The 22905-nt window shown below is 43.3% G+C and overlaps 1 protein-coding gene across 1 annotated transcript; it reads right to left on the reverse strand.

Annotated features, from left to right (window-relative positions):
• Positions 1-13: 13 nt before the first annotated feature.
• On the reverse strand, positions 14-11668 carry LOC123070487 (glycosyltransferase BC10). Its single transcript, XM_044493723.1, has 11 exons — positions 11122-11668; positions 10911-11027; positions 10715-10815; positions 3467-3538; positions 3282-3363; positions 3111-3191; positions 2377-2421; positions 1667-1705; positions 1453-1518; positions 1208-1357; positions 14-639 (listed from the first exon to the last, which is right to left on the reverse strand). The coding sequence occupies exons 1-11, from the start codon at positions 11434-11436 to the stop codon at positions 463-465; spliced, it is 1245 nt and encodes a 414-aa protein (XP_044349658.1). The 5' UTR covers positions 11437-11668; the 3' UTR covers positions 14-462.
• Between the last annotated feature and the right edge of the window lie 11237 nt (positions 11669-22905).

The raw sequence follows: 22905 nt of genomic DNA on the forward strand, positions 1-22905 counted from the left end.
GAACAATGAAGCATTTTTCAATGTAAAAGAGTAAAAATATAAGAAATGTACTTCCTTTCTGTTTTGTTCTTCTATTTTTTGTATGTATAAGATCATTGACACAAAATTATTGCTGCACCTTTCCTACACTGATAGTAAACCATTGCGACAGATTCTCCTTTATATTTGTATGCTTCATTGTTTGTCACGGATGGAGCCGTTGACACCGCGTCCCAGCCTCAGTCTGTAAGTTGGAGATTGCATCCTGATGCTATTCCCATACTTCAATGATGCTCTGTACAATAATAACCTACTCTGCTCCGATCCGATGATCTATACACAATCTAAATCCTAGCAGTAAACTATGGTACTCCATCGCTGAGTAGCTTCAGCTGCAAATGCTACTGCAAACAACGAAGCTGGACCTGGCTATGAACTGATCCACCCACACGAAAAATGATGGCTCGTATACAAGAGAATTTGTTAAAAGTTAACCAGTAGTTGAGCAGATTTTAGCAGACCAAAAGCACCATCCTCCAACAGATGCATCGCGGCGCCATATGAGAACTTTCTGGCAAATAAGAAACATGGGACAGATGTGCCGTTGGATTTGCACCACTCAGTCCTGTGTTCCACCTCATAGTTCACATGATCGATACTCTGCAAAATTATTCAGAACAAACTTAGCATCATGATATTAACTACTCCCTCCGTTCCAAAATAGATGACTCAACTTTGTACTAAATTTAGTACAAAGTTGAGTCATCTATTTTGGAACGGAGGGAGTAAATGATAAACCACTTACAATGGTGGTCTTCTCATATTATTATATAACAGAATGTGCACAAGCAAAAAAAAAAAAGGGGTAAGCAACCTGCAAGATATATATTATACAAAAGGAAACCTGTTACTCCATGTACATAATGGTCAACAAGATATACCATGCAGACATGAATACTGAGCAGATTGTTTCTTTGTTCTAAAGAAACGGAAAAAGAGGATTGTTTCTTTGTTCTGAAGAACTGGAAAATGGTGTTCTGCAGATTCCACTATCTCGTTTGGACCAGGATATCTAGGATATAACTGGAGCTTGCTATTGGCCAGCCAAATTTGGAGGCAAAAGGACAAAAGATCAATACATCACTTTCAAGTATCTTGATGTGCAGTGTTCACAGTTTCACACACTAGTGCCAAAAGATGAAATATGCAAACCAAAATAAGAAGATACCTTTATAGCATTGATCTGCTCAGGACTTGCTGCGTCATATTCAAATGTCGTTGGATGCCAAGTCATTTTATCTTTAGGATCTAAAGTTGACTGGTTCCATGATGTATAGGTCAAAGTTCTCCTTTCAAGTTCATCTTCCAGTCCTCTGATCTAGAATTTGAAAGAGTGGGCCCCTCATTATGACTTGAAAGAATAATTACATCAGTTCAAAATCCAAAATAATTGTCAACAATAACAAGCCTTACAGAAAATAATGTCTGCACATAGTGTTCATCCGGAATACAATCGTGCTCCTCCTGGGCAGCTCCTTTCTGCAAGGTTCAAGACGAAGATCATTTATGATGAAGAGAACAAGACGTCATTATAAAGAACCATTTTTCAGAAATTATATGCACAAGTCTGACAATCTATATAAACTTCCCTGTGAGTATGGAGGGAATGTGGAGAACTGAACCTTACCAATATCTGCTTTCGCCGAAATACAAATCCTAGTCGTCTCTGAAAGAGAGAGAAATTGATGCCATAAGAATAACAGTCAGATATATAAAGGTAAAGAAAATTAAATTTCAGGGATCAGTCTTATTGTTTGGTGAATGACTAATCGCTGTTGAGCAGGGGATACAAATTGAAATGCATATTTGATTGTTGATGATCCAAGGAAACAAGCATTCACCACATATAGTAGAACTTAGACAATGCCAAATTATACTCAGAACGGGTATTTACATCACTAAAATTGTAGGACTTTGGAAGTACTCCCTCCGCTCGGAATTACTTGTCTCGGAAATGGATGTATTTAAAACTAAAATACATCTAGATACATCCATTTTCGCAACGAGTAATTCCGAACGGAGGGAGTAGTACAGAACCAAAGTAGTTTATTTGTTTTTGCCTACCATACAAAATGGGTGCGACTTTATCTAGGAAAGGCATTGATAATTATCTTCTCCCTTCATTTTAAACTTTAGTAGAAGTCATATTGGGGAAAAATGAAACAATTCATGCATAATTGGAAACCATCGATATATTTAAGTTGAATGTCACTTTTAAAACAACAATTTCCTAGGAAGAGCAAAACAACAGCTATTAAATGCAACCTTTTGGCCTGAAACTACATATGGAGCTTGTCTGAGTAAACTGCATAGCAACCTCCTAAAATAAATACTTACAGCATTCACCAGCTTTTGTCCAAGCAAAGCATTGGTCACAACCATCTGCAATTATTAGGTAAAACCAAACACAATCATTACTGTGATGTGCACAAAAGCATGACGGATCAGTAGGCTACATTAAAACAAGATGTCTCTCATTGTAAATAACTGCATAATTCAGTATAAGCTAGTTTAAGCACGTTTGTGTAGTGTCTTCACAACATCAATGGATGGGAGTCGGATAATAATAATTTAACAGATCCAGAATCAATTTGCATCGGTCATGCATATATGCTAAAGATAAACATTGCTGCTGCTCAAATGTAAATGCGGACAAGACCTTTAGTTTGGATAGATATGATATAGCATCTATCTGAATCAGTACAGTAGTTACAGCTGCTACATCACACTTATCCAAGGGTGTAAAGGATAAATTCTTATTGTTTATCGCAGTCATGGGATAAATTGTCGCAATCATAATCACTGCAGCACATATGACCATATGTCCAAACTAGGGAATTTAAAGTTCAGGCTTTCATACATGTACTTAACGGAAGACACACATTATCTATTGCTAGCATTATTTGTTAAATGAATTGTAAGTTTAAGCATTCAAGGCTGTAGCACATGAAGAGAAACTCAAACAAACACATCCAAAAACAATGTAACATTTACTTCACGTCAAGGACTAGAAAGGGCCAAAATAAGGTAAGCGGAAATTCCAGTATCCACATCACTAGAACAACAACTACCTTACAATGCTTTCTGAATACTTGAAAGACATGCTTGTCGCCAACAACAACCTCTGCGTGTTTTCTGATTAACATTACCCACTGAAATGAGATGGCAGATGGATTCAGAGTTAAGCTCTTAAACAAGTATGAAAATCTACAGCAAAAAGAAAGCCATGCAATCACAAGAACCTGGGATCCTTTCCTCCATTTATCCTTTCGAATGACGGGAGACATGTTTGGATTATAGCGCTTCTCTGTCTTGTCAGTGAAACTAAAGACAAATAAACTCATTTTAGAAACTTCAGGCTTAAACACTGCATCTTCTATGGAAATTTCAGAAGTTGCAAAGTAACAATATCGTAATTTTCCATTACCTATCCACAATACTTTTAGGTGAACCCATCAAGTAAGTATATGTGTAGCTGAAGTTGTACAAAGGAACACAACTGAAACAGAAATCGATGAAATGTTAAAATTTAAACTAGAAACTGCAGACCTTCAAATAATCAATTGATGCTTGTACTGACAAAGGGAAGTAAACCCAAACTACAATACGGAGACATGCATGCTGGAATTTTTGTCCATTTGGACCTAGCCCAATAGCAGTTTTAGAAATTCCTAATAAATCCTATAGGCCCACGCAGCCCCATTAGTGCAAGGCAAGAGGTGGAACTAAAGTTTAGTCCCACATTGCTAGTTTAGAGGGAGTTGGACCTCTTTATAAGGGAGGCTCTTTCCCCACTTGTATGAGCATGAGAACAAGAGGGACATCCACGCGCGCTCCTCCTCCGCCGCCCGCCTCGCCTCGTCACGACGCGCCGCGGGTTGCGGGAATGAGCCGAGCCGATGTCTCTTCGTTTCACCTTCCATCGCTGCCCTCTTGCCTCCTTCTCGTGCGCCTATAAAAGGGAGGTCACTCCTCTGAGAGAGATGCACCAGAACTCATTCTTCCTCTCGCCACCGGTTCCTGAACACTGCGCTGCTGCTACGATCTTCCTCATCCCGGCTTGCGGCGTGCACCGCAGGTCGGGACAGTAGGCCTCCGAAACCGCACCTCTTTGAGCCTTGTACAGGAGAAGGGTGATAAGGTTTTTGGGGAGCGCTCTGCGCGACTACTGACTTCTTCGTCACGGACGCCCCGGACTCCGACGACTACTTCCCCGACGTCGACATCCTCCTCGACGACATGGAGGACACCGACCCCAAGTCCAGTGCCTCTGCTCCGGCTACTGTCTTGTACGTGTTCTTGTTTTTCCTGTTAGAGGTCCTGTCACAGTTGCTTGTTCTAGTATTTTCCCTAGACATGTTAGGATCTACCTCTTATATGCATCTTGATCTACTGTCTGCTCTAGAGATGATCGGTTCTAGCTCATATATGCAGATGTTATTTACCTTCTCTTTGTCAAATCGCATGACTTGTTTTATCACTGCTATACTAGTCATGCTTTATCTAGTATTTCTGTTAATAAAATCATTCGGTAAATTGCTCATATTTCCAACAATCCAAAAACCTTATTATAGGCAATTTACTCCGAGTGGTTTTGCTGCTTCCATGAGACCTCCTATGTTTGAGGGTATCCACTATAAGAGGTGGTGCGTGAGAGCAGTCTTATGGTTTCAGACCATGAGCTGCTATGACGCCACTCTTGGCAAACCTGAAGGAGAGCAAGATGCCCAACAGGCACAATCTTTTCAGAAAATGGATACCTTGTTTAAGGCTGCTCTCTTGAGTGTTCTTGGTGAGAACATAGTTGATGCTTATGCGTCAATTGATAATGGAAAAGATATGTGGGATGCACTTGAGGCCAAGTTTGGGGTCTCGGATGCTGGCACTGAGCTGTACATCATGGAGCAATTCTATGACTACAGGATGACTGAAGAGCGCTTCGTGGTTGAGCTTGATGTGGAAGAAAAGGCGAGAGCAAAGGACAACCATGCTCGAGGTATTGAGGGAGGTTCTAGTGCCAATCTGGTACAGAAGAACTTCCAGCCCCACAAGTTCAAGAACAAGGGCAAGTTTGATGGTAAAGCAAAGTTTGATGGGAAGAACAAGGTTGTGTAGCACACGAACTTCAAGAAGAAGAATGACAAGAAGAAATGTGTTTGTCATGTGTGTGTGGAGATCCTGATCATTGGGCTCCTAGTTGCCCCAATCGCTATGACAAGCGTCATCCTGGGAAAGGCGGCAAGACCGCTAATGTTGTCATTGGAGACACTGACATGAAGGATGCTGGGTATGGTATATTTTCCACTATTCTTTCAGTATGTCATTCTCCTGATTGGTTGATTGACACGGATGCTAATGTGCATGTATGCGGTGATATTTCCATGTTTTCGTCTTATCAGACCGCAGGGACTTCAACCATGCTGATGGGCAACGGTTCAAGTGCTTCTGTTCGTGGTGTTGGCACGGTCGATCTGAAGTTTACTTCGGGGAAGATCGTGCGGCTGAAGAACGTGCATTATGTCCCCTCCATCAATAAAAATCTTGTTAGCGGATCTCTTCTGTGTAGAGATGGCTACAAGCTTGTCTTTGAGTCGAATAAATTTGTAATTTCCAAGTATGGAACCTTTGTTGGTAAAGGCTATGAGTCAGGAGGCCTGTTTCGTTTATCCTTATCAGACGTTTGCAATAAAGTTGTTAATCATATTTGCAACAATAGTGAATCAAATGTGTGGCATTCACGTCTTTGTCATGTTAACTTTGGTTGCATGTCGCGACTAGCGAAGTTGAACTTAATCCCTAGTTCACCACTGTCAAGGGATCCAAGTGTCAAGTGTGTGTGCAAGCTAAGCAACCACGTAAGTCTCATGTGACTGCGGAAACGAGAAATCTTGCACCACTAGAACTCGTACATTCAGATCTATGTGAAATGAATGGTGTTTTGACAAAAGGTGGAAAGAAATATTTCATGACGTTAATTAATGACTCCACTAGATACTGTCATGTGTATCTTCTGAAATCTAAGGATGAGGCTTTGAACTATTTCAAGATCTATAAAGCTGAAGCGGAAAACCAACTTGATCGAAAGATCAAGAGGCTTAGGTCCGATCGTGGTGGAGAGTATTTCTCAAATGAATTTGATTCCTTTTGTGTGGAACATGGTATAATCCATGAGAGGACGTCTCCCTATTCACCTCAGTCAAATGGGGTGGCCGAAAGGAAGAACCGTACTCTAACTGATTTGGTTAACGCCATGTTAAACACATCGGGTCTCTCCAAGGCATGGTGGGGGGAGGCGATATTGACAGCATGCCATGTCCTAAACCGAGTTCCCACAAAGAACAAAGAGATAACTCCATTCGAGGAATGGGAGAAGAAAAGCTTAAAGCTCTCTTATCTACGAACCTGGGGTTGTTTGGCAAAAGTCAATGTACCAATTCCAAAGAAGCGGAAGTTGGGACCAAAAACTGTGGATTGTGTTTTCCTGGGATATGCTTTTCATAGCATTGGTTATAGATTCTTGGTTGTAAAATCTGAGGTACCTGACATGCATGTCGGTACGATCATGGAGTCGAATGATGTGACTTTCTTTGAAGATATCTTTCCCATGAAGGATATGGCTACCTCATCTAATCAGGAGATGTCTAGTTCATCGAATCAGGAACCAATTACAATTACTGAACCTGCCATTTTGATGGAACACTTTAAAAAACCTGTGGAGGAGAACAATGAAGTTTCTACTAGGAGCAAGAGACAGAGGATTGCAAATTCCTTTGGTGATGATTTTCTTGTGTATCTCATAGATGACACTCCCAGTTCTATTTCAGAGGCCTATGCATCTGAGGATGCTGACTACTGGAAGGAAGCAGTTCGAGCGAGATGGATTCCATCTTGGCGAATGAAACTTGGGAGATAACTGATCGTCCTTATGGGTGCATACCTATAGGATGCAAATAGGTATTCAAAAAGAAGCTTAGGCCTGATGGTACTATTGAAAAGTACAAGGCTCGGCTCGTGGCAAAGGGTTATACCCAAAAGGAAGGTGAAGACTTCTTTGATACTTACTCACCTGTGGCTCGACTGACCACTATTCGAGTTCTACTTTCACTAGCTGCCTCACATGGTATTCTCGTTCATCAAATGGATGTTAAGACTGCTTTCCTAAATGGAGAGTTGGACGAGGATGTTAAGACTGCTTTCCTAAATGGAGAGTTGGACGAGGATATTTATATGGAACAACCAGATGGGTTTGTAATAGATGGTCAGGAAGGGAAAGTGTGCAAGTTGTTGAAGTCTTTGTATGGACTCAAGCAAGCACTCAAACAGTGGCATAAGAAGTTCGAAAGAACTTTAACAACTGCAGGCTTTGTTGTGAACGAAGCTGACAAATGTGTGTAATATCGCCATGGTAGGGGCGAGGGAGTTATGCTTTGCTTGTATGTTGATGACATACTGATTTTTGGAACAAATCTGAATGTTATTAAGGAGGTCAAGGATTTCCTATCTCGCTGTTTTGAGATGAAGGATTTAGGAGTGGCTGATGTCATTCTGAACATCAAGTTGTTGAGAGACGATGATGGTGGGATTACATTGCTTCAATCTCACTATGTGGAAAAGATCTTGAGTCGCTTTGGCTACAGTGACTGCAACCCCTCTCCAACACCATATGATGCTAGTGTGTTGCTTCGAAAGAATCGAAGAATTGCTAGAGACCAATTGAAATATTCTCAGATTGTTGGCTCGCTTATGTACTTAGCCACTATGTGGAAAAGATCTTGAGTCGCTTTGGCTACAGTGACTGCAACCCCTCTCCAACACCATATGATGCTAGTGTGTTGCTTCGAAAGAATCGAAGAATTGCTAGAGACCAATTGAAATATTCTCAGATTGTTGGCTCGCTTATGTACTTAGCCAGTGCTACAAGACCTGACATCTCTTTTGCTGTTAGCAAACTGAGCCGGTTTGTCTCAAAACCAGGAGATGTGCATTGGAAAGCTCTAGAGAGAGTTTTGCGTTATTTGAAAGGCACTGCGAATTATGGAATTCACTACACTGGGCACCCAAAGGTGCTTGAAGGGTATAGTGACTCAAACTGGATCTCAGATGCTGATGAGATAAAGGCCACGAGCGGATATGTATTCACTCATGGAGGTGGCGCTGTTTCTTGGAAGTCTTGCAAGCAGACCATCTTAACGAGGTCAACAATGGAAGCAGAACTCACAGCACTAGATACAACTATGGTCGAAGCAGATTGGCTTCGTCGGCTCTTGAATGACTTGCCGGTTGTTGAGAAACCTGTACCGGGTATCCTTATGAACTGCGATAATCAAACTGTGATCACGAAAGTGAACAGTTCAAAGGATAACATGAAGTCATCAAGACACGTTCAGAGAAGGTTAAAGTCTGTCAGAAAAATGAAAAACTCCGGAGTTATTGCATTCGATTATATCCAAACGTCTAAAAATCTGGCAGATCCTTTTACTAAGGGTCTATCACGTAATGTGATAGATAATGCATCGAGGGAGATGGGTATGAGACCCACAATATGAGTTGTTCACAGTGGTAACCTATTCTTTGTGATCGGAGATCCCGTGAATTAGATGTGGAAGACAAGTTGTTGGTCAACTGGGAGGAGAGTACCTTTACTATTAAAAATACCACTCCATGAAGATGCAATACTCTCCTAAATCTGCATGGCAGGTTGATGTATATCTTAATGTATTCTAAGAGGCTCTTTGAAGTAGAGATGTTGTCCTGCAGAACATCTTTTGAAGAACGCACCTATATGAGTCTGATTGTTAAACGTCGCAATCTATGAGAGTAGGGTTCTCTCTAGTAAACTCATGAAAGGTCTCGGAGTATGACGCATAAGCTCCACCCGCGGGAAAGACCCACGGTAGCCATGTATCGGTCAAGGCTTTATGTGAAGCTAGATTCACAGAAAACTTGCAGTTCAAGGCCCAGTCCACTGTTCAAGTTGCTTACTAGTGTAGCATAGAGTTCTAGGTGGAAGTTCAACTTAACAGTCTCCACTGTAGTACCGGTATATAAAACAGTGTTTTGGAACCAAAGGCAAATTTTGTGTGCCTCTGGGATCTGGTGGGGGATTGCTGGAATTTTTGTCCATTTGGACCTAGCGTAATAGCAGTTTTAGAAATTCCTAATAAATCCTAGAGGCCCACGCAGCCCATTAGTGCAAGGCAAGAGGTGGAACTAAAGTTTAGTCCCACATTGCTAGTTTAGAGGGAGTTGGACCTCTTTATAAGGGAGGCTCTTTCCCCACTTGTATGAGCATGACAATAAGAGGGACATCCACGCGCGCTCCTCCTCCGCCGCCCGCCTCGCCACGCCTCGTCACGACGTGCCGCGGGTTGCGGGAATGAGCCGAGCCGATGTCTAAATTTTTGCCACGCACTACGGGTATATGAAAGGTCACACGAAAGCTGAAAAGTTTTTGCGATAGTGGAGTTTGAATGCGAATGGTGCAACCCTTCGGCTGCTGGCTGTTCGCTTCATCTTCGTCTCTTCGTTTCACCTTCCGTCGCTGCCCTCTCGCCTCCTTCTCGTGCACCTATAAAAGGGAGGTCGCTCCTTTCAGAGAGATGCACCAGAACTCATTCTTCCTCTCGCCACCGGTTCCTGAACACTGCGTTGCTGCTACGATCTTCCTCATCCTGGCTTGCGGCGTGCACCACAGGTCGGGACAGTAGGCCTCCGAAACCGCACCTTTTTGAGTCCTGTACGGGAGAAGGGTGATAAGGTTTTTGGGGAGCGCTCTGCGCGACTACTGACTTCTTCGTCACGGACGCCCCGGACTCCGGCGACTACTTCCCCAACAACGACTACTTCCCCAACGTCGACATCCTCCTCAACGACATGGAGGACACCGACCCCAAGTCCAGTGCATCTGCTCCGGCTACTGTCTCGTATGTGTTCTTGTTTATCCTGTTAGAGGTCCTGTCACAGTTGCTTGTTCTAGTGTTTGCCCTAGACATGTTAGGATCTACCTCATATATGCATCTTGATCTACTGTCTGCTCTAGAGATGATCGGTTCTAGCTCATATATGCAGATGTTATTTACCTTCTCTTTGTCAAATCGCATGACTTGTTTTATCGCTGCTATACTAATCATGCTTTATCTAGTATTTTTGTTAATAAAATCATTCGGTAAATTGCTCATATTTCCAACAATGCATACTAAGGAATAAAACAAAATCTGTACAAAAGCTCTCTCAGCTTGGGCATGTATGCATGCTTCATACTTAATACAGTAAGTCAAGCAACGATTAATCCCTTGTGGAAGCACACACAAGGGAAACCAAGGAACAACGAATCACAGAATAGTTCCATGACCCCAATAATTTTCCTTCCATCATCTAGCAATTCCCGAGTAAAAAGGATGTTATCCCCGCGGTGGTCCTCTGAATAAGCACCGCAACAGGAAACAGAATGCCAATGCATCACTCAGAAGACTACCCACTTCAATTCTAGTACAAATGGAATCGGATGTATTCCAATCGAAGTGAGGGCGTGATAAATAGATATCCTAGTACTAAATTAACATGTAAATTACCGTTATTAAATATCTAGTTATTTAATCGATCACTAGTGACAACTACATTTATTATGCGAACTAACGGAACGAGATCACTACCTCCGAAGAAAACGAGCACATACCTATCCGAGAGCAAAACAAATCGCTGGTTGGCGGGATCTTCAAGCGCGGCGGCGAACAACATCTTCTCAGCCTGGACCATGGTTGGTTCGCCCCACGCCACCTGCAGGACGCAACCATATTTCCCCAACTCAAAATCGAACCCTGGACTCCGCGATCACGGAAACCAGATACGAAAAAGTTGGTAAGAGGGTCAACCTTGACGGTCCTCGCGAGTTGACGGCCGTAGAAGTACGGCGATCCGGTGGTGGTGCGGTCAAGGACGAACCCCGGCGCCGAGTGCACGTACACGGAGAACCTCCCCTCCTCCCCATTCTGCCCAAACACGCACGCGACGATCAGAACCAATCGAATAGACAACCAAACGTAACGAACGAGTCACGGGAGGGAGAGGCCGCTGGGCGCTTACGCGGAAGAAGGCGTCCCAGAGGAAGTCGAGCGGCAGGCCGGCGCGGGCGAGGAAGAGGAAGGCCACCTTCCCCGGCCCAGCGGAGGGCGGCAGCGCGTCGAGCGGCGCGGCCGGGGGCTGGGTGCGGAGGAACGCCGCGAGGAGGAGCAGGAAGGAGAGCGGCGCGGCGAGGCGGAGGCAGAGGCGGGCGCGCGCGCGGCGGCCGGCCGGGAGGGCCAGCGCCCACGGAGCGGGCGGCCTCTTCGCCACCGGCATCAGCGGGGGCGGGCGCGGGCGTGGCAGCTGCCCCGGCGCCGGCGTGGGCCTCGGTGGCATTTAAAATCGGAAGGGGGTTAGAAGGCAGCGTGGCGTTTCGGGCACGCGGGGCGGCCGCCGCGGGGTCGGTGGAGGACGGGAGACGGGCGCGACGGTGTGGTGTGGTGTGGTGTGCGGTGGTGGCGCCGCGTTACTTTTCGCCTTGCTTTGCTGAGCTTCTGGTGCGATTTTTCAGTCTCGTGACGCGCGCGGGCGCGGTGACTCTCTCTCTCTCTGGGGCGCGGCGGGGATGGGGTCGGGTGTTGGCGATCCGCGGCGTGGCGGACCTCGCGGTGGCCCAGCTGTAGGGGCGTTGGGATCTGTGACCCGGCTGCTTCGGTGTTTACGTTTTGCTGCTGAGAGCCTTTCTTTTTTGTTCTTGGATTCGGAGATCCCACGATGACGCGTGGGTCTTAGGCTGGTTGTAATGGGGAGTATCATATACTAGTATCATGCATATGATACTAGTGTATGATACTACCTCCCTAATGCATAGTATCATATATTAGTATCATGTAGTACTTTATTTATTGTCATGCATGATATAAAGTAGCATAGCATTTAATATGATACGGTATCATGATATGATACTACACCCTCTCTTTGTTCATTTAATGCTACTATACCTCATCAAAATTGACTAGTTGACATGCATGATACTAGCTATGATACTACCATTACAACCAGCCTTAGGTCTTGCCGACCCCTCGGGAATTTCGTGTCACATTAACCTTATACTCACTCCGTCTCAAAATAGGTGTCTTGAGCTTAGTATAAATTTATACTAGAGCTAGTACAAAGTTGAAACACTTATTTTGAGACGGAGAGAGTATTACTTACGAAAATGCTAAAAAAATTAACGTCAGTTTTTTAGGCACAACAAATCATACAATTTTTATGATAAATTATATTATCGCGAGGATGCCAATTTCGTTTGGCAAGCATGGCAATTCCCGGCAAAAAGTTGGCTTGCTAAAAGGAATTGCTATCCTCACAACAACATAATGTGCCATTTCAAGCGTTTGTTTTGGTCTGCTTAAAAATTTGATATTAGATTTGTAGCGAAATCTATTTTTTATTTATGGAAAAGTGTTTAAACTATTTGGTTGATTTCTTGAGAAATCATCCCCGTCCCATGCCCGCCACACATCCCCTGTCATGTTCTTCCTTATCTCTAAGCGGTTACGAGAGAGCGACTCATTTGGCTTCTGCTCAAATTGTCTTCTCTCCCTTCCTCTTGCTTCTCCCCTCTCCAGCATCGAACACACCGGTGCAGCCTCCCAACGCACGCTCGTTGTGCTACAAACAGGCGGCTGGTGTTGCAACTGCAGGAGATTCACTAGTGGTGGTTGCTATAATGCAACGAGAGTGATGCTACAACCCGCAAATCTCATCGGCGGCATATGTTGCAATGGAGTGTCACTCGTGGTGCTGCAATCGACAGATGAGCAGCCACCGCAGGATCCCACCGGGGGTATTTTGCTACAATGCAATGACCCTGCAAGCTGAAGATCTCATTGGTGATGGATGCTTAAATGCAATGGCGGGTCGGCGGTGATGTTGTGATGGGAAAGGAGGGCATCGTTGGGTGTTGTGATGGGGTCTTCGTGAGTGTTGTGATGGAGGCATCACAACATCACCTTTCATGTGAGCTCGTCGGTTGGTAGCATCACCAGATGCTGCAAGGGAGCGTGTCATTGATGCTGCAACGGGGGCGTCGCTGGTTTTTATGGCACATGTTAGGATGGAACAAGGATCAACACTAGTGAAAGTTGGCGCTGCGACGGGAGCATCGCTGGTTTCTATGCAACTGGTTAGTATGGAAAAAAGAGTGACACTGGTGAAGGGGTGGCATTGCGAGTCGAGCGGCGAAACGTGAGATGACGCCACACGAGGAAAATATTCCTACGTAGGTGTTCGATTAAGAGGAACGATGGACGGATGCTCGAGGCATGCCTCTTGTGTCTATAATAATAAACTAGTAAATGCATACATGTAATGCACGTTAATACTAGGAGAAAATTAATTACACATTGATATTATATTAGATAGGATATCAGCTATGCGTTAGTTACATGAACATCCTATATTTAGTAAGTTATTAATTACACGCTAAACATATTGAGCGCTTGTCATTGGAGTAATATAGGTCATTGGATTGACGTTGGTTGATGGTCAAGATTTGTTGGTTCTGCTCTTTGGGTCTTTTTATATTCGTAATAATAATAATATAGATATAGAATAGAGAGTGGAGCATTTTGGAGGCCGAGCGACCTGGAGGCCGTTATCTAGGCCTTGCATTGACATGTTGTGATGTGTGCAGCGTGCATTTGCAAATGCATGTACGATGGGGAATACACAGGTGCCGTGGTGGATGTGCTAGATTTGTACATGGGCGGATAGGCCTCTGCTTGGGTGGCAGATGTGCCTAATCCACATATGGTGTAGGGCCGGCCTAGTGTGTCATTAATATGGATTAATATGGATGGGCCCAACTAATAATGATACAAACCCCTAAAAAAACTAATAATGAATCAAATCACGTTACATTTAACTGAAAGTGATGAAGACTAGGCTTTACCCCTAAAAAAATTAACTGGAAGTGATGTTCAAAAATATATTAATTGAAAGCGATGCACATGTTTGCCACTTTAGACCGATTGTCCTCTTCCTCTGTCACGCTAGCAGGAGCGATTTAGCCATGGATGGGATTGGGATGAAATTCTCCTTGGGGAAATGCAATTCAGGGTAATCGTAAAATTTGTTAAAAAATACACTTGTTTTAGTTTAGGGATTCGGTTGGGTGTGCAACAAACCCCCAAAACAGTCCCTGGTGCAAATCTTCATGCAAGGTAACGTGGTGCTAGTTAGTAAATAAAAATAAAATCAAGACTAACCTGGTGCGCCTATTTGATTTAAAAATAAAATATGACCGCACCAGGCAGAGTGCATCTTATTTTAGCTGATTAAGAAAATAAGAAATATCATTTAAAAGAACATAATAATTTTTACAGTTTTCTCTTAAACAAATGCCGCCATAAAATTACTAGAGTGCACCTTAATTGGAAAGATTAGGAACACTGGTGTAGCATCCGCGGTTGGCTAAAAACTTGAAGAGTGACAATAGTCGAATTGTTTCCAGCCTTTGCCAGAGGAGCCGGAACATAAATTGTCATTTCGTATGGGTGATTTATCTTGTTCCCATGCGAGTATAACATATGAGAATTTCTTAACAAATTTACATCTGCAAAACGCGATTACTTGGAGTGCCATGGGGTTGACCTGAGGCGCAGTTATGGTATGACTTTTTTTTTACGGGAAGTTATGGTATGACATGGAAGAACTAAAGGAGGATGTATATTCAATTGGTAACAAAATTATTAGTGCTACGGGGCGATTGTATTTAAAATAAACTGCTAGTATAGTGTGTGAAAATTTGACCATAGAGTGAATGAGTTGCGCTATACGTGCGAGCTTAGCCGGCGTACACTTATTTGTGTATCGCATAAGGAGTCGTTGCATCGTTGCCCGTTAAAAAGAGCAAGACTTTCCCTCGCAAAACAAAAAGAGCCAGACTTTGAGAGGAAGGCACTTTGCATAGATAAATAATTTGCTACCCATGATGATAGCTACGCATGGCCCCAATATTTATCTTTAATTATTTTGGACTATGAAAAAATAATTCTATAAAAAAATATCATGACTTTGGACCAGCCAGGCAAGCAAAACAGGCAATTGTGCCAAAAAAAAGGCAAGCAAAAAGACTAAGAGAAGTGAGAAAAGACTCTTTGTACACAACAAAAAGGCACTTGTGTAAAAAGGAAAATAAGAAGACAAAAAGAAGTGAGAAAAGTCATTTCTATACGGTAAAAATGCACTTGTGTCAATGTCATCTGAAACCCGACACGGCAACACCTCATATATCAAAAAAAGGCATTTATGCCAAAGGGTGTGTAGGTGCCATCATGCGTGCGTAGCTTCCACCATGCATAGGAAATCGCCTCTCGCATTGCATAACACAAATTTGTCACCGGAATTTTCTGACGAAAAATGCAAAAGTAATATGGAAAAAGCATCTAGAAAATGCATGTGAAGGAAAACTGTCATTCCAAGATGTGACATTAAAATCAATTCGAATTATGCATAATTTCTCTTTTTCTTTAAGTATCAAGGAAGAAATTATGTTTTCGGGTGATTTCATGTAATAAAACGTACATATTTTGGTGATTACATGATTGTGATTTGTCCTAGAAATTTGATATTCCGAGTTGGATGACGGTGGCGCAGGTTTGTTAACTGGCCGGAGGGGCAGTGGGTTGTGATCTTTTCCAGTACTAAATGATGGCACTTGTTCGTGCGATGGTATAGCCACTAGTTAATGTGTGCTGCCACTGTGCAATACGGTGCCGTGTAAAAGCCTGACGGCTGGAATACATGAGACAAGTACGTAGCTGCGGCTAATCACTGTGAAGACCGATGCCCAAGATAGCGAGCTCCACGGTGCTCGGCCTCCAAAGAGCATTTTTGTAGAATAGACATAGATAAATCAAACATAAAGGCCAAATATCCTTTGGTTCTTGGGTGTATATACATCCAATATTGGAAGAAAATGAAAAAAGTTTGAAAGTTTTACTGGAATAAACTTGACTTTCTTTTGCACTTGTATTTAAATTTTCGTGAATCACCATTGACTCCAGGGCAAAAAAAGTATTGCAATATAGTACAAGTCACTATTCACTTTTGGCCTAAGTTTTTGTTTTATTTTTTGCCATGAAGTCAACGGGGGTTTTCTTTCGTGAAAGTTTTTTTTACGAGTACCATGAAAGGTTAAGTTTATTTATTATAATTTTTTGTTTAATTACTATTTTTTATATGGTGTATATAAACTGAGGAACCAACATTCCCGTCTGAGATACAAAGTAGGTGGAACAAGATGACTGCAACAAATGACATATACTCTCTTTGTTTTTATTTACTTTGCATATCAGCTTTATCTCGAGTCAAACTTTCTGAACTTTTATCAATATACAAAAAAAAATTAACATACACAATACATTAGAATCATCATTCAATATATATTTTTTATTGTGAAAGTTTAGATTGTTTTCGATAAACAGGGTCAAACTTTATAAAGTTGGACTTAGGCTAAAGCTAATATGCAGAGTAAATAAAAACAAAGATAGTATTGTACTCCCTTCGGTCCTAAATATAAGTCTTTTTAGGGCTTTTTTTTTTAAACAAAGAAGGTGGCTGGCTGCCGACCTTATATTTCAAAATAGGACAAAGCCTGATGGAGTGTCAGTTACAACAAAACTTGTTCAGTGCACCAAAGTGCAAGGCACAAGTAGAAACAGAATAGGGCAGGAAGAGAAGGAAGAAAGAGGAAAAGGTTACATCAGGTGTGTAGAATTATGCAACAATTTTTGCCGCCAAGCCGTAAGAACATCCTTGGTTTGCTGACTATTAGTCCTGTAGCTCCAGAGACGTAGCATATCTGCTGCATATGAGCGTAGGTGTACTGTAGTCCAAACTTTTGCATTGAAGACCCTGTCGTTTCGAGCATGCCAGAGGGTGATAGCACAAGCTGCAAAGGCAACATTCCAACAACGCTTGAAACTAAGTTGATGTTGTGCCTGCTCCACGAAGGATAGAATGTCAGGGGCTGAGCAAGCTAGAACACCCAGCTATAATTTGTCCCACAAAGCATTGGCCGAAGTGCAACGTAGTATCAGATGGTCAACCGACTCAATAGCTGGGCAGATGTCACAATGTGCAAACGGAGCAGCCGCAGACCATCCTTTCTTCACCATATTATCTCTAGTGTTGAGACGCCCGCGGAAAGCAAGCTAGAGGAAGATGCTATGCTTGAGGGGGATCAAAGCGTCCCACACCCAGGTGTCAAGAGTGGTCAAAACCCCTCTGAAGGTAAGCAGGCTGTAAAAATATCTTGTTGTTAGTTTACCGGAGCCCACGGAGGCAGAGCGCTTGTCCGGTTGCAGAATGCTTGGAGCGAGGCCAATCAACAGTTCGTGCAAGGCCATAAGTTGAGTCGTAGCTGTGTGAGAGAGATTTGGGTGAAGCTGTATGTCCCATGATCCATTGGAATGTTGTGATTGCACGGAGCAAGCTGGCAGTTGCGCAAAGGAATAAAGCGTGGGGAACAGCAGATATAAACGGCCAGCTTCAAGCCATTGATCCTTCCAGAAGGAGACCACGGATCCGGACCCAAGAACACATTTAGAGGAGCTGATAACCAGTGGGAGGAGATCTTTGAACCCCTTCCAAATGACCGTGTCTCTGCTACTAGCATTCTGAGGGAGAGCGGCTCGACAGTATTGTGTGGCAAACCATTCATAACATGGTATGTCAAATCCTTGCAGGATTTTGGAAACGAACTTGCACATCATCGCTTGGTTGTGTGCTTGCAACTGGCGTACGCCCAGACCACCATTGATACGAGGCAGCGTGACAGTGTCCCAAGCCACTAAGCATTGTCCACCCGTGACTTTGTTCTTACCCTGCCAAAAGAAAGCTCTCAAAATACTATCCAGTTTCCCGAGAGACTCCTTGGGCCAAGCAAAGCAAGACATGAAATAACTTGGAATGCCAGCGAGCACTGTGTTGATTAGGGTCAATCTTCCCCCCAAGGATAAGAAGGTAGCTAACCAGCCTGAAAGATGACGATCTACCTTGTGAATAACTAGTAGCAGCAAACCATGAGTAATCTTGTGCACGGAGAGAGGCAGGCCCAGATATGTACATGGAAAGGAAGAAATTGGGCAGCCTAGAATCTGTGCAATGGCCGAAGCTGTGCTCGACTCCACGGCTACAGGTACGAGGGTGTTCTTATGGAAATTAATGGTTAGCCCAGAGAAATCTGAGAAAGTTGTAAGAATTTCCTTGATAACTATCGCTTGTTGCATAGTTCCTTGAAAAAGAATCAGCGTGTCGTCCGCGTATTGCAGAACCGGAAAGAAACTGTCTGATCCGAGTGGGTGTGTTAAGGAGCCATCATGGAACCGTTGGCAGCACATTCTCTGAAGCACATCTGCTACAAGAATGAAGAGATACGGGGATAAAGAGTCCCCTTGCCGAAACCCTCTCTTTGCCCTGACGGGGGCACCCAACTGACCGTTCAGCAGGACTCTAGAGCTGCCAGTGGACAGGAGAGTATTGATCCATCTCATCCAAACTTGAGGAAACCCGCGAGCTTGTAGAACCTTGTTTAAACAGGACCAACTGACGCTGTCAAAAGCTTTGTGAAAGTCCAGCTTCAAAGCGACAACTGGCATTTTCCTCTTGTGTGCATATTGAACCATCTCAGCAGCCAAAGTGAAGTTTTCTATGATCGAACGGCCCCGTAAGAAACCAGACTGAAGATTGTGAATCAAGAGGGGAATCCATGGTTTCAGCCTAGTTACCAGAACCTTGGAAACCAACTTTGGTACACTATGTACGAGAGAAATTGGTCGGTAGTCTCGCAAATCCATTGGAGTATCCTTTTTAGGCAGCAGAGTGATGAACACATAGTTAATGCCAGCCATATCAACTTCATTTCTATGAAAATGTCCAAAAAACTAAGAAGATCATCCTTCAACAACAACTTGAAAGTCTTGTAAAATTTGTTGGTAAAACCATCGGGGCCCGGACTCCTGTTATTGTTGGGGAACGTAGTAATTTCAAAATTTTCCTACGCACACGCAAGATCATGGTGATGCATAGAAACAAGAGGGGAGAGTGTTGTCCACGTACCCTCATAGACCGAAAGCGGAAGCGTTAGAACAATGCGGTTGATGTAGTCGTATGTCTTCACAGCCCAACCAATCAAGCACCGAAACTACGGCACCTCCGAGTTCTAGCACACGTTCAGCTCGATGACATCCCTCGAACTCCGATCCAGCCGAGTGTTGAGGGAGAGTTCCGTCAGCACGACGGCGTGGTGACGATCTTGATGTTCTACCGTCGCAGGGCTTCGCCTAAGCACCTGAAATAACCTGCGGTGCCCCCATGTTTGGTTTTGGTAATTGATGACAATCTCTATAGACTAATGGTTTCCTTGAGTTATATTTGAAGGTCTTGTCCATAGGATTTTCTTGGAGTACATGTATTGGTTTCAAGGAGAGCTTGTGTCGAGCAATGTGCTATTAAGGAATTATCCAAAGATTGGTCATGTGAGAGTTGAGCTTATTGCAAGCATGTCTTGAAGAAGAAGATTGTGTGATCATTCATGCTTACCTTCAAGGCATCATCCAAATGAAGAGAGTTGGAAAGGTTCAAGGTTGATCAAGACTAAGTCAAGAGTGAATCAAGTAGATCAACTCACAAAGCGTAGAAGATGTACCGAGAGGGATCAAGTGATCCCATGGTATGGTAAGCATTGTCAATTACGCTTTGTGTGCTAACCCATGGTCTTTGTGAGAGTTCTTTGTGGGGTTAGGTTGCGGTGTGCACGTTCAAGTGATGCATCATGAAGAGATCAAGTGCTTGAAGCTCGCCGTCCATTGTGGTGACAATGGACTTGTGAAGATGTGCCGAAGAGTGGCTCACCCATAGTGGAGTATGGGGGAGCAATCCACTAGTCTTCACCGAGCCAACGCAATCAAGATCGTCTACTTGAGGAAGTCAAGATCGTCTACATCGAGCTCAAGTGGACTTTGTGCAAGGCAAAGGTTTGCCCTTGATAGGTTTTCTATTTTACCGGTCTCATGGTGGTAGTTGGGAGACCGGGTTATAGGATCGATTGCCGTACTATCAAGGGGGGCTCTTGATGAGTAGCTTGATCGTATCGTTCGCAGAGAGCTCAAACCATTGCATCCTTGCGTCATGTTTCTTGGTTCTTGTTTGGTTCTCTTTGTGAGTCTTATAGCTTATGGTCATCTTGATGACAAGCTTGAGTTCATCGAAAATGGAGTTTGCATGCGTCTTCTATGATGTTTTCGGTGTCGGAGGTTTTACCGGTCTCATCCAAGGAAGAGTTCTCACCTTTTTCTTTTGGGCCTTTTCTCATTTGCTTCTTATTGGTATTTCTATCAAGATTGTGTTAGCCCTTGTCGCTAGCTTTCCAACAAACTTGGTTTCGTCGAATTTGGAGTCCGTTTGCAGAAGTTGTGTCAGTTTTGGTGTCCTCAAAAGGGGTTGTTGCGGATGTAATTTTTTTGTACCGCTATTGGGAGCGGTACTACTGCTTGGAGCGGTACTACCGCGACTACTTCCGTGGCTACTTTCGCTTGAGACCAAAAACTCGTCACAAGTCCAGCGGTGGTAGGGACGGATGTAATTTTTTAGTACCGCTCGCAAGCAGTAGTACCGCCACCCTTAGCAGTAGTACCGCTCCTTGGAGCAGTAGTACCGCTCGGTGCAGGCTGTGAGCATAACGGTTGGATTTTTCCCCACCTATAAAAGGGAGTCTTCTTTCCCAATGAACCTTATCCCTTGAGCTCGTGTTCTTCCCCCATTGTTGACCTTCTTCGAGCTTGCTAACTCTCAATCCCTCCATGGATTCTTGCTAGTTTTTGAGGGAAAAGAGAGAGGAAATCTAGATCCACATTTCCACCAATCACTTTCTCCTCTATGTGAGGGGAACCCCTTGGATCTAGATCTTGGAGTTCTTGGTGTTCTCCTTCTTGTTCTTCCTCTCATCTTCCTTCCTAGCATTAGTTGCTTCGGTTATGAGTTATGTAATGTAGTTATATTTCAACTCATGCCATTCCGGGATGCTCATGAGTTATATTTCAACTCTTATCTCAATGCTCAAGCTTCTAATGTGCTTTTCGATGCTTTGAGCAATGTAGTTATATTTCAACTCATGCCATTCCGGGATGCTCATGAGTTATGGACAAAGCTTCAAGATAAATATGGTGTGTCCAAGATTTGTGGGGGTGATTGTTCTCCCTCCTCCTTCGGCCGTGTGGCCTTCTCAACTTATTATACTTCACCTACATGTGGATTGCCATAAGGTAATGCTAGGGTGAGTAGTGGTGGTCATTGTAATGATGATAGTGTGCTTGTTCTTGGTGATTCTTCATCACTATCTTATTGCAATGGTCCTTCTTTGGACTTTAACACTTCAAGCACCTTGCATGTTTCACTTGCTCATGTTGGTAGTCCTTGCATATCATGTAGAAATTGCTTGCTCAAATCTCATGATGACATGCTTGCTATGTCTTATTGCCATGATAAAAATGTATCTATTTCCTCGAGTTGTTGTGCTAACAATGTAGAGGAAACTCAACACTTCATGGAACAAGATGTGGTCTTGAATGGTGCTTCAAGGGATCCTACATCATCATCTATTGCATTTTGCCTTATGGCCAAGGCCTCAAAGGTATCTCCCACTTTGAATCCCAATATATCTTGTGATGGTATTGATGATGGCAAGAATGATGATGATGTTGATTATGATAAAGAGAATGATAATGTTGCCTCCTTAAAAATTAAGGGGGAAATGGTTTTTAAAGCTCTTCATAAAAATAAAATTGCTCGTTCCAACTTCATGGAAATTATGTCCATTGCCATTGAGGGCAAAAAATATATTGAGGAGTTGGAATCTCATCTCGAGGAGCATGAGGTCACCATTGAGAAAATGGAAGGTCATGAGCGTGATTACGCTAATGAGATTGCGGACCTCTCTCAAGCTCTTGAACTTGAACAAACCACCAAGGAATCTCTTGAGGAGACTTTTGCTCTAGAATTATCTAGAGTAAGGGAATCTCGTGATAGAGCTCTTGAGGTGGCCAATGATTTTAAAACTAAAAATGAGGAGCTTGAAGTTGCGCATGCTAAACTCCTTGAGGACTTTGAGCACCTCGAAAATGGCTCAAGGGTCATTAAGAGTGAGCTCATCAAACTCACTATGTCTCATGCTCAACTTAAAGCTTCACATTCAAAAGAGCTTGCCAAGTTGTCTTCTCCTCTTGTTGCTAATGATGATGCTTGTGCTACTGACTATATCTCTTGTGAAGCATCCATATTGAAGGAGAATGTTGAGCTATGGGCTCAACTTGAGTTGCTATCTAGCAAATATGGGAAATTGGAAGAAAGTCATGAAAAGCTCTCAAACTCTCATGATGATCTTCTACTATCCCATAATGTGCTAAAGATAGCTCATGAGGCCATGCTTGCTAAGGTAACATCTAGTGAGCCTCACGTGGATACTAGCACTACATCTAGTCAAAGTGCTATATTGCCATGTGCTAGTCCTTGTAATTCATCTACTCACAATGTTGGTACATCTTGTGATGAATTGCTTTCCTTGCCTTGTTGCTCTAACAATGAAGCTTATACTTTCTCTAGTACTTGTGTTGAGACTAACCATGTAGAGGAAATCAAAGAGCTCAAGGCCCAAGTCACTTCTTTGAAGAAAGACTTGGAATTGTGTCATGAAGGGAAGGCCACACTCAACAATATCTTGAGTGTGCAAAAACCCCCCAATGACAAAGGTGGACTTGGATTCAACTCCAACAAGAAGAGTAAGTCCAAGAGCAACAAGAA

Source organism: Triticum aestivum, chromosome 3B (assembly GCF_018294505.1).
Source record: "Triticum aestivum cultivar Chinese Spring chromosome 3B, IWGSC CS RefSeq v2.1, whole genome shotgun sequence".
Lineage (NCBI taxonomy): Eukaryota > Viridiplantae > Streptophyta > Magnoliopsida > Poales > Poaceae > Triticum > Triticum aestivum.

Bases quoted from the DNA above. Each gene is read 5' to 3' on its own strand.
- LOC123070487 (XM_044493723.1), bottom strand. From the start codon at position 11,436: ATGCCACCGAGGCCCACGCCGGCGCCGGGGCAGCTGCCACGCCCGCGC. The intron at 3,539-10,714 runs GTATGTGCTCGT...TTTCTGTTTCAG, and splicing joins TTTGTTTTGCTCTCGGATAG to TTGTGTTCCTTTGTACAACT. The intron at 1,358-1,452 runs GTAAGGCTTGTT...TTCAAATTCTAG, and splicing joins ATGTGCAGACATTATTTTCT to ATCAGAGGACTGGAAGATGA.